Here is a 12,480-nt window from a genome sequence, read left to right on the forward strand (position 1 = left end):
CCGCGTAGCCCAGTGGAAAACTTGGTCAACTTCTGGTGAGCGGCCTTCCTAGGCCTCTTCAGTGAGAGTCCGCGTGAGGCCTGTGCAGCCTGTTAGGCAGCCAGGGGTCGGGGACACTGCCCAGCCCTGGGCTAGCCCGCATCGCCAAGCTAAGAGGAGAAAAATAGTCTTTTCTTGTTGTTAATGGTGTCGAATCGATTGGCCATATGAAAGGTTGGTTTTTTTTTTTCTTCTTTCTGTTATCCCTCATCTATTTTTAAAAATACCATCCCCTTCTAGAAATTATCAGTGACCATTGGGAGTTAACTGTCTTGAGACGACTTCTATGATTGTATTCTTATATTCCAGCCAAAGAATGCGTTGTTGATGTTTATATTAATTAAACAGAACACCATGAAATTAATCTGAATCAGGAACTTTAGTATTAAGTACACGCTTTAAAAAAAACTTATGCTGAGTGTACGTAAATGTGCCCAAGACAGTGAGAGACACCCAGATTAGTGTACTCTTCAATTAATGATCAAGTTGACCACTCCTCTCAGACTTGTGGAATGCTAACCCAAGCTCACTGATTCCCTGAGTTGCTCAACTGGTCTGTACTCTTTCTCTGTTATTTGCATTTTGGCACTTGACAATAATAACCAAAAGCCCTTGCTGCCATAGTTGCATTATTTAGGACCTGAAACACTGCATGAAGTTCAACCAGCCCTGGAAGCCTGGTTTTGGTTTATGCATATAGAAGTATTGACCTGCTTGATCCTCACTCAAATATAGAATGTATACACTAAGAGATTAAAAAGTCCATTGATGGAAAAATTTTTGTGTACAGGCCCATGCTGGTGCTTGAACTCAAGGCCTAGGCACTGTCCCTTACCTGTTTTACTCAAAGATGGTGCTTACCATCGAGTCACACATCCAGGTCTTGCTTTTTACTCGTTAATTGGAGATAAGAGTCTCTGGGACTTTTCTACTGGAATGGCTTCCAACCATGATTCTCAGATCTCAGCCTGCTGTTGAGTAGGTAGGATTAGAGGCATGAATCACCTGCACCCAGCCTAAATTATTTAACTTTCTGTACAGCAGAGCTGCATGTGTAGATACTATAAAATACTTATGAAAGCATTGGAAGTTTTTGCATAAATGAGACTAAATTGGACAAAATGTGTTTTAAATTATTTTTTTTGTCAGTTGTGGGACTTGAACTTGGAGCCTGGGGACTGTCCCTTATCTTTTTTTGTTGAAGGCTAGCACTCTAACCACTTTGAGCCACAGCTCTACTTCCTGTTTTTGGTGATTAATTGCAGGTAAGAGTATCATGGACTTTCCTGCCCAGGCTGACTGCTCAGTCTAGTTTTGAACCACGATCCTCAGATCTTAGCCTTCTGAGTAGCAAGGATTGTAGACGTTGAGCGAGGGTAGCAAAATATTTGTTCGTTGACCCAGTTGTACTTGCTAAAATTAAAGTAAATCTTCAAGATAAGTTGAAGCAGAAAAATGGGTCATAGTGACTTTCTGTCTCAACTTTTAGTGGAACATTATTATTAGAATTTTATGTTAAAACATGGCACTGATTATTTTTTCCTTAATACTTTAAAAAACTATTGAGTTAAGTTTCAATTTTCCATGAAAGTACCCTGTTGCTGTCATGTCTGTCATGCTGTTTCCTCTCTTCCTTTTCCCCTGCTTGGTAGATTTACAGCACCTTATTCAGTTAAAATTAGACACAATGAGGAATAGGCCCCTGCTTCACAGCCCAGTGGAATACTTGGTCAGCTTTTGGTGAGCAGCCGCAAACCTGCTTTAGTATCATTGTTCACTTTTTGTTGTGTGCTTCAATGACTTTGACATTGGACGCCATTTCTAAACTAGAGTTCAATAGTCTGTCCTTTCAAAAGCCCTCATATTGGATTTCTCATAAGAACCCTTAATCTTAATATCCTATATTAGAAACTGAGACACAGGACAGTCTTGTAATTTGCTCAAAGCCACATAACCAGTGAGAAGTAGGATAGAATTTAGATCCAAGCCCAAATTTTGTTTTGTTTGTTGTTGGTTGTGGGGCTTGAACTCTGGGCCTGGATGCTGTCCCTCAGCTCTACAGCTCAAGGGAAGCACTCTACTGCTTGAGCTACTTCTGTAGATTCAAGTCCTAGTAAAGATTATTTTTCAAAGAAACAAACTGAATGAAGGTAGTAAGAATATACATATGACCACAACACATAGTGGTCTTTCAGAAACGTATAATGGGGAAAATGTCTAACAGTAAGTGATGAGAAGAGAAGCCCTATTGCTAGAACAAATGCATTGTCAGAGCTGTGTTTGTGCTTCTCTTTTCTTTCTTTCTTGTTTTTTTTTTTCTTTTTTTCTGTTACTAGTGATCAAATCCAAGTCTGGAGCATCTACAAATAATTTACCTCTGGACTACACCTCCAGCCTAGGTATACTTGAAATAAGCAGAAGTTAGTAATTTCTATCAGTAGTACATATTACAGGCTATTCAATGTGGAAAATAGTTGGCTGCTTAATTCATACCCTTTCTGGTTGTTCTTGGGGAATATGGTCTGTTTTGAATTCAAGAACACAGCAGGAATTTTAAAATGATTTTAATAAACTTTTAGAAAGTATAGCTGTATTTTCCTGTGTATTCATTTTGGTTGACTATAACTTTTAAGATGTAAAGGTTTTGTTTTAAAATCATAGGTAATACAAGTGTAAATGTTTAAAAAAAAACAAAAGAAACATCTACCAGAAATGAATAGTTGGTCTCGAGTGGTGTTTTTTTATTTTATTTTGATAATTCTTAAAAATCACCGGTCCAGTTCTTTGTATATAGTTGTGTTTCAGTATACAAATACACATCCATGGGCTGGGAAGGTGGCTTAGTGGTAGAGTGCTTGCCTTGCATGCATGAGGTCCTGGGTTCGATTCCTCAGCACCACATAAGCAGAAAAAGCTGGAAGTGGCACTGTAGCTCAAATGGTAGAGTGTTAGCCTTGAGCTGAAGAGCTGAGGGGCAGCACCCAGGCCCAGAATTCAGGCCCCACAACCAACAACAACAACAACAAAACAAAACAAATATACATCCAATGACAGAAAAATGAATTTGGTTTCATTGCTGTTATAATGAAAATGGTTCATTTTTCCAAGTAGGATGAAACGAGGAGGAAGAGATAGTGACCATAATTCATCTGAAGAAGGTACTGCAGAAAAATCAAAGAAACTGAGGACTACAAATGAGCATTCTCAGACTTGTGATTGGGGCAATCTGCTTCAGGACATTATTCTCCAAGTATTTAAGTATTTGCCTCTTCTTGACCGGGCTCATGCCTCACAAGTTTGCCGCAACTGGAATCAGGTATTTCACATGCCTGACTTGTGGAGGTGTTTTGAATTTGAACTGAATCAGCCAGCTACATCTTACTTAAAAGCTACACATCCAGAGCTGATTAAACAGATAATTAAAAGACATTCAAACCATCTACAATACGTCAGCTTCAAGGTAATACTTTAACATCTTCTCTTAAGAAATAAAGCAATTTTAGTGTTTTTGATCTCACTGCGAAGAGATCTTCAAATCTATAGGTGGCATAAAAAATTTAAAAGACTTAGTTTGTTATGTTTCAGAGAAAAATAGAAAGGATGCATGGAAATACACCATAGGAACTGCTGCTTTTCTTTGCTGTAAGGGGCAACTTGGAACTGATATAATGTTGAGGTAAAATTGAGGTGGCCTTTCAAGATATCTAGAAAGCAAAGCTTTGTATGTATGTATATGAGTACAGAGACTTTAATGTCCTTTTAGAAACAGTGAAATATGGGCAGGCTTACTGAAGCTATTGAGACAGGCATCACATTTTTAAGCAAATCAAGTGACACTTATAAGTACGTGTTGAAAAGTGAGGCGTGCCAAGGGTGGTGATACATCTGTAATCCAAACCTTCAGTAAGCTAAGGCCAGCTTGGCCTTTGCAGTAGAACCCTTGTTTCAGACAAAGTAAAACAATTTTTTTCAGTCACCAAGGAAAAATAAGATATTGATACCTGATTTACCGATATGAATCAGCTGTTAAAAGGGCAGAATTAGATTTAGATAAAGCAGTGGTTCTTAACCTACAGCTTCATATCATAACTTAAACACTCATCTTCTTTTCAAGAATGTCATTTCCTCTTAGGTAGACCTTGTGTCCAAGGAGAAGATGATGCTCGGTAATGGGAATGGTTGAGCGGACTGTGGCAATGTTCCCAAATACATAAAAGCATTTTGGATATGAGAGGTGTAGATTGTCAAGTATAGCCCCACCCCACTGCCACCCCGGAAATAAAAAAAAGCCAACTTAGAGTTTCAGATACTTTTTTTAGCAGAGTACTGGTCGTTCTCAAACTTGATGTGCAATAAATAGAATCACCTACAGGGCATATAAAGACAAAGGTTGTTGGGGCTCACTCTTGATTCAGAAATGGTGCTGTGTGGCTCAAGCAGTACAGCGCTTGTCTTGAGCTGAAGAGCTCGCCCAGAGTTCAAGCCCCATGACCGACCAAAAAAAAAAAAAGTTTGATTCACATGGTCTGGTTGTGCATGAGACTTTTTGTGCTTCTTAAATTCTTTGGTGAATTTGATGTTGCTAGTCCAGAGATCACATTTTAAGAACCTAATTGTAATATAAATTAGTATATTTGTTTTTACCTAGCTGTTCGCTATAATATTTTTAGTTTAGGGAGCAGCTAACTTTTCCTTTGGGGGGTTGGGAATGTATTTTTTTCCTTTTTTTTTCTCCATAATTCCTCTTTCTAGTCGTGTTTCAGCAGAGAAATGTGTAATGTGTGATAGCAGAGCTACTTTAAACAAGTTTTTGGTTCAGATTTGTACTTGATTAGTGAACATTGTTACTTTGCTAAATTATTTCCATTAAAAATTTTAATTATGAGTCCAAATTGTGGTTTGTCTAAACATTATGAATAGTCATTAATTTCTTGAAATGTTTTAACATATGCACTGTATTTCATCTATTATTTGATCTACCAAATACAGTTTTCACACTACAAATTGCTTTATTCCCTTAATTTATACAGTCGTCTTAGTTGTTTCAACACTAAATATATAATAGTGAAAAAGCTATCTTGACAATTGCACTTATAATTTCTCAGGAGCATTTAAGCCTGAAGTTGTAGGAGACGGCATAATTAAAAGAATGTTCTTTAAAATATAATGGAGCGAAGAAACAATGTTTCTGCTTTTGTAAAGTGAAGCTGTATCAAAGAAATGTAAATATGTGCATCAGTAAAGATGTTTTCTTTTCTAAGGTGGACAGCAGCAAAGAATCAGCTGAAGCAGCTTGTGATATATTATCACAACTTGTGAATTGCTCTTTAAAAACACTTGGACTTATTTCAACTGCTCGGCCAAGCTTTATGGATTTACCAAAGGTATCTGCTCGTTACTGAGAATCCAGTTAAAGCCTAAATATTTCTTACATGGATAATGAGAGTTTAAGAAAAGTAGCATGTGTAATGGAAAGCCAATTATGAGAATGTTAACATAGTATTTTCAGAATAATTTTTAAAATCACTTTGTGTATCTTCATTGGTAATATTAAAGAGAAAATTGATTTGCAGATTTTCTAGAAAGGGCTAAAAGAAAGCAAAACAGAACAAACATTAGAAAAAGGGGAGTGTAGATACTCCTTTTTAGCTTGCAGAACAGATTGGTGAGGTTAGAATCAAAGAAGAGAATATTAATATTGAGGGCAGATGTAGTCTACTAAAATTAATTTCTGGCAAGTGTTCTGTAAAGATTTATTTTTGAACAAAGTATGGCCTGGCTTTTAACTCTATATTTCAAGAATGTATATTTTGTGAAGAATTAATTGCTAAATTCACATGTGTGTTCTAACATGATCTTTTACACAATTGGAGATAGTTTTACTCTTAACAGCTTATCTCTTAAAATAGAAAAATGAAATTAAGTATTTATAGATAACATACATATATTTAGGTATATACATATAGCATATATATACATAATATCTGTATGCTAAGGATAGATAATAATTTGAAGCAATTTTCAGCGTATACCTCAGGATACTTCAGTCAGGCACTGGTGGCTCACACCTGTAATCCTAGCTACTCAGGAGGCTGAGATCAGAGGATCGTGGTTCAAAGCCAGCCTGGGCAGGAAAGTCCATGAGACTCTTTTATCTCCAATTAACCACCAGAAAACCGGAAGTGGTGCTGTGGCTCAAGTGGTAGAGTGCTAGCCTTGAGCTGAAGAGCTGAGAGACAGCACCCAGGCCCAGAGTTCAAGCCCTACAACCAACAACAACAACAAAATTTTTTTTTGAACTCTGGGCCTGGGTGCTGTCCCTCAGCTCTTCAGCTCAAGGTGAACACTCCACCACTTGAGCCACAACACCACTTCCAGTTTTCTGGTGATTAATTGGAGAAAAAGAGTCTTTCCTGCCCAGGTTGGCTTTGAACCGCAATCCTCCAATCTCAGTCTCAAGAGTAATGAACAAGTGTTAGCCAGTGGCACTGGCTAAAACAAAAAAATTATGTATATCTATCTATACATACACACTTCAGAAAATACCTGATCATTTAATTTACTAGTATGATTCAGGAAGGAGTATTACTAACTTGTATGTAATACCTGGGTGTTCTTATTGAATAGCAATACCTTTTTTCAAAGGTCTTTAATGTTTTAAAAGTTTCATTAAATTTGTAGATTTTTAGATAAAAATATTTTTCTCATAGACTAAATAAGGGAAACACAAGAAAATCTGCTCATTTTAACACTTTAAGATTCTAAGTTACGGTTTTCAGACTTACTTGTGCACTTAATTGTGCATAAATTTTAGTTTACTAGTCCAAATTGAGTGATTCCAATTCTCCCTCCCTCAGATAGTCTAGATGATTCGAATCATAATGCTCTACATGATTTAGTACCACCTTCAAGTATCACATCTGAAAGGAAATGTTCTGAGTTGATATTCTGTGTGACCATCATAGTTAAATGCATGTATTCCACATATAACCTAATTTAAGATACAGAGTATTAAAAGTATATGGAACAGGGGGCTGGGAGGGTGGCTCAGTGGTAGAGTGCTTGCCTTGCATGCATGAGGCCCTGGGTTCAATTCCTCAGCACCACATAAGCAGAAAAAGCCAGAAGTGGCACTGTGACTCAAGTGGTAGAGCACTAGCCTTCAGCTGAAGAGCTGAGGGACAGCGCCCAGGCCCAGAGTTCAGGCACCATGACTGGCAAAAAAAAAAAAAAAGTATATGGAACATAGTTTTTTGTCTTAATTTGGAGTTACTGTACTATCATGTGTAATACTAATTTGACAATTCTAGCTGGGACTGCTTCTTTATTACATAGACCTAGGTTGATTCTATTCAAATTAAGTAGACATATTCAAATTAAATAGAACACTTGCAGAGATTATAATTTTATTTAAATATAATTTTAGCAGTTTTAAAATCAATTTTTATATGACCTTCCATGTTCTAAATTAGTCATAGCTTTTGAGTTGATTGACTTAGTAATTTTTAGTGATTGTGTCACTGCTATTCTAAATAGTCATTAGTATTTGGGACACTGGTACAAATAAGATTTCCATTGTTGGTTGGCTGTATTTTTTTCAGGGCAATGCAGTACTAGGATTTGAACTCAGAGCCTTGTGCTTACTAGGAAGCCTACAACTAGAACCACACATATAGTTTCCAGACGTGATGAAGTGTCCAGAGATTCTTATACTGAATTGCAGCATTACAGTGATTTAAGTGACATGCTGAAAATTAAAATTAATTTTTCTCCCACAAATAAAAGGACTTATCCCAGAGATGGTAGTTAGTGACTTTTTTTTGGCTATACTCCCATTAACAGAGTGCAGGGTGTTATTTAACAGTTTTGAAATTTATCACTAGAATTCAGATGAACCATACTGGGGAATGTTTTGCTCCTTTCTAAAAAAATTATTTCAAAAAATTGAAACAGTATTTTCATGTTTTTGCTTTCCAGTCTCACTTTATCTCTGCACTGACAGTTGTGTTTGTAAACTCCAAATCCCTGTCCTCGCTCAAGATAGATGATACCCCAGTAGATGATCCATCCCTCAAAGTGCTGGTGGCCAACAACAGCGATACGCTCAAGTTGCTAAAAATGAGCAGCTGTCCTCATGTTTCTCCAGCAGGTATGTTGTGTTTTTTTTTTTTGTTTTCCAGACACATTTTAATAAAATACATTGACTTGTTCATCAAATAAAATAAACCTCAATAGGTTTGTTAAATTGCAGATTTGTTTGCATTGTTTTATCTCTTCTGCTTAGACACTGACTTTCAGCTTATTTTCCAGTTATTTTATTTGGCATGTGCAAGAAAATCAGTAATTGGGGTGGGGGGCACCTAGGGCCATATATACATTTTTGTAAAGGAAATATCCATAGTGTTCCAGCTGGAACTAGGAAATCTTAGAGTAATTCACAGATGCTTAGTAAAGAGGTTGTTTGTAAAGGTCTAGGCAGGGTTAAGAGAAAAATACCAAGGAATAGTGCAAGGTCTTAGGGTTATTCCTATTGTTTCCAGTAGGCTAATGGTTCTTTTGCTCCATTTGGATAGAAAGTATAAATAGTAAAGTGTAGATTGGGAGAATAGTGTGTTGAGGCTAGCTGGGCAAAACATTAGCAACTCCCATCTCATCTCAGTAAGTCAGAAGTGTTAGTACAAGCCTTTGATTCTAGACATATGGGCGCCAAAGATAGGATTGTGGTCTTGAGACTGGCCCTCTTCCTGAAATATGCCATCTTCCTGAAAATTAAGTTAAAAAAAATACTGGGGCCTGGTTCAAGTAATAAAGCACTTGCCTAGCAAGCAAGAGTCAGAGTTCAAATTGCTGGAAATAGGCAATAAATAAGGCACCCATACTTGCTTTACTGTGATAAATCATACTTGCTTATAGCATATTTTTAAGATGGCAGTAATTAATAAATGATTTTTTGACATGATAAATGGACTTTATTAGGATTTAGAGTAGGTTTCAATTTTTTATTTTGGTTGGTTGTGGAGCTTGAACTAGGGGGCCTTGATACTGTCCTTGAGCTCTTTTTGCTCAAGGCCAGTGCTCTACCACTTTGAGCCACAGTGCCACCTGTGGTTTTCAGGTGGTTAATTGGAGATAAGAGTATGGACTTTCCTACCTAGGCTGGCTTTGAAACATAATACTCAGAGCTCAGCCTCCTGGTAGCGAGGATTACAGGCATGAGCCACCAACACCAGGCACAGTTTGAATTTTTTATAGTGAAAGTGATTTAAAATGTTTGTGACTCACCTTCTGCTAATTTAACATCACAACTGAATTAAATTGCATAGTTGTTTTTGTTTTTTATGTCAGTTCTGGGGTTTGAACTCAGAGCCTGGACACTGTCCCTGAGCTTTTTTGCTTAAGGCTAGTGCTCTTCACTTAAGCCACAACTACACTTCTGGCATTTGGTCGTTAATTGAAGATAAGAAACTCACATACTTTCTTGTGTGTTCTGGCTTTGAACTGTTATTCTCAGATCTCAGCTTCCTGAGTGGCTAGGATTACAGGCATAAGAGCTACTGGAACCTATCTGTTGCATTATTATATGAAAATGGAAATAAAGCAAAATCTGTGAGGCATGCACTTATATTTTTTAACAGATTAATTTGTAAAGAAGCTTATAAATAATGAGATTTTTTTTTTCTTCCAAGGTATCCTTTGTGTGGCTGATCAGTGTCATGGCTTACGAGAACTGGCCCTGAACTATCACTTATTAAGTGATGAGTTGCTACTTGCTCTATCTTCTGAAAAACACGTTCGCTTAGAACATTTGCGCATTGATGTGGTCAGTGAGAACCCTGGACAGACACACTTCCATAGTATTCAGAAGAGCAGCTGGGATGCTTTCATCAAACATTCACCCAAAGTCAATTTAGTGATGTATTTTTTCTTATATGAAGAGGAATTTGACCCATTCTTTCGTTATGAAATACCTGCCACTCACCTTTACTTTGGGAGATCAGTAAGCAAAGATGTACTAGGCCGAGTAGGAATGACATGCCCTAGGCTAGTTGAACTAGTAGTGTGTGCTAATGGATTACGACCCCTTGATGAAGAGTTAATTCGCATTGCAGAACGTTGCAAAAACTTGTCAGCTATTGGACTGGGGGAATGTGAAGTGTCATGTAGCGCCTTTGTTGAGTTTGTGAAGATGTGTGGTGGCCGCCTGTCTCAGTTATCCATTATGGAAGAAGTATTAATTCCTGACCAAAAGTATAGCTTGGAGCAGATTCATTGGGAAGTTTCTAAGCATCTTGGAAGGGTATGGTTTCCAGACATGATGCCCACTTGGTAAGGACCTCATGATGTACAGCATAATGAATAGCACCCTAATGTCAAGCAAATATATTATAGTAAAAGTTTGCTGTAGTACGAATATAATTCTATTCTTTTGTAGCACAGAAATTTGATATCTTAAATATACTGGTATGTTTGTTGGAAGACCTACAAATCAGTTAGGGTCAGAAAACTCCATCTGTTTCTTTAGAGTAATAGTAGTCAAATCTGAATTTCGTTTTTAAATGTGGTTTCATATTTGAAAGTAATAACCAGTTACAAAGATTGAACAGTCATAATCTGAAAGAAATGCAACCTATGTATTATAATATCTTAGAAGTGAGTACTAATAAGTTTTCTGAAATGTTCTCTATGCATTTTTTAAAAAATGTAAACTTGACATTTTAGGGTCTTCAGTTATAAATACACCTGTTATAAGGTGTTTAATATAGCTCAGGAAAGTGAGCATTTTGTGAGAAAAACTAAGCTTATATTGTATCTATTGGAAAAGATTAGTTGAATGTTTTCTAATGTTATACAGTTATTTAAAAAGTACAGAGGTTTATATAGCTAATTGGAACCTTTAGAAAACTGATGTCACACAATGGTTATTATAGAAGGATAGTATGGAGCCAAGATCAAATTAAGAGAAAGTAATTGGAATAGAAGGCAGTATTTAGCTTTGTATAAACATTTAGGTTTCCTCTAATCTGCTAAACCATGTAAGTTCTTTTCTCTGATCTGTTACTATGTATATGACACTTTATTGTATGTAAAGTAAGGAATGCGTAACCAGTTTTCTTATGTTTTATCTTTGTTTAAACTAGTTTTTTAAGTATTACGTAATAATTAAAATTAAAATCTTACCTACTTTAAAAAAAAAGCCAAATTGAGATAATTAAAGTTAGAACTTTAAAATGTTTATAAATCGTTTCTATGAAAAAATTAGTCTCCAGTGAATTTTAGTGATGGCTCATTTTTCCATTTTGGAATTACATAGTTATCTAAATAGAACTTTAAAAAAAAACAAAAAAATGGAACACCTGTATAGTTCATCATAAACAGAAAATTAAAATGAGGTTAAAGTTTTTAGTCATATTTTTGAGGTCAGTATTGCACAGTGAATTGGAAAATTTTAATAGAAAAATGTCTACAGTTTTGTGATTAAGTTTGATACATTATTTAATGTAGGCAACATTTTGTATTTCCCTCATGAATAAGGAAAACCCTTTCATTCATTTTAGAGTCTGTACATATAGAGTACTAAGTTTTGGTTTTTTTTTTAGATATTATATATAATTTGGTTCTCAGAGCTAGGATTAGTAGATATTACTCTTCTAAGGGAAATTAGAAGTGATGTTAATGTATTCCAGTGGAATATATTAATGCTTGATATGGCTCTCTTTAATAGTGTGACTTTTAGAAAGTATCTTGCTAATTAAATGGAAGCTAACAATCTTTAAAATAGATGGCTTTCCTAACAATAGGAATTTCCAGGCTCCTGTGGCTTATGCCACAGGAGACCTGGAAGCTTGAGGTTCAAAGTCAGTCAGGGCAGAAAAGTGTGAGACTCCCATCTTTTATGAAACAGCAACATACCTGATTGGAGCCATGACTCAAGTCAGAGTTCCAGCTATAAGCTATCAAGCTGCATGAAAGTGTGTCATTGAGTTCAAGCCCCTGTACTGGCACCAAAAAAATTAAAAAAGAAAAAAGGAAAAAAAGTAAGGTAATAATGGTTTTGCATACATGATTTATGCTTTTCAAAAATGATGGTATATTCTTTCAGCTGCACAGAAAGGAGAAAAAGGCTGCACTTGAAAATTAAGTGCAATGATGGTATTTCCCCTTATAAATAGTAAAAAAAAAAACAAACAAAAAACTTTAAAGAAATACTTGTATTAGTGGATGAGTTTTTTTTAAGAACTTTGGAAATGGATTTGACAGTACATATAAATCAGTTCTACTAACCAAAGTTTATTTGAAAATTTACTTTTTGTACAAATTAAATTATATGATGCTTGAAATACTTATATGTCACTTTATAAACAAAATAGCACTTATTTGTTTATATTGTAAAGTATATGTAAAATGCTTTTATCAATTTGAGAATAAAAATAGTTACTATAA

The 12,480-nt window shown here is 35.9% G+C and overlaps 1 protein-coding gene across 1 annotated transcript; it reads left to right on the top strand.

The window, feature by feature from the left end:
- Positions 1-3,071: 3,071 nt before the first annotated feature.
- Positions 3,072-12,480, top strand: Fbxl3 (F-box and leucine-rich repeat protein 3). Its single transcript, XM_013009631.1, has 4 exons — positions 3,072-3,499; positions 5,301-5,423; positions 8,017-8,188; positions 9,726-12,480. The coding sequence occupies exons 1-4, from the start codon at positions 3,152-3,154 to the stop codon at positions 10,367-10,369; spliced, it is 1,287 nt and encodes a 428-aa protein (XP_012865085.1). The 5' UTR covers positions 3,072-3,151; the 3' UTR covers positions 10,370-12,480.

The sequence above is a fragment of the Dipodomys ordii genome, unplaced genomic scaffold, assembly GCF_000151885.1.
Source record: "Dipodomys ordii isolate 6190 unplaced genomic scaffold, Dord_2.0 Scaffold1, whole genome shotgun sequence".
Classification (NCBI taxonomy): domain Eukaryota; kingdom Metazoa; phylum Chordata; class Mammalia; order Rodentia; family Heteromyidae; genus Dipodomys; species Dipodomys ordii.

Excerpts from the sequence above, each read along its gene's own strand:
- Fbxl3 (XM_013009631.1), top strand. The coding sequence starts at position 3,152 with ATGAAACGAGGAGGAAGAGATAGTGACCATAATTCATCTGAAGAAGGT. Across the intron at positions 5,424-8,016 it reads GCTTTATGGATTTACCAAAG|TCTCACTTTATCTCTGCACT; the intron begins GTATCTGCTCGT and ends TTTGCTTTCCAG. Across the intron at positions 8,189-9,725 it reads TCCTCATGTTTCTCCAGCAG|GTATCCTTTGTGTGGCTGAT; the intron begins GTATGTTGTGTT and ends TTTTCTTCCAAG.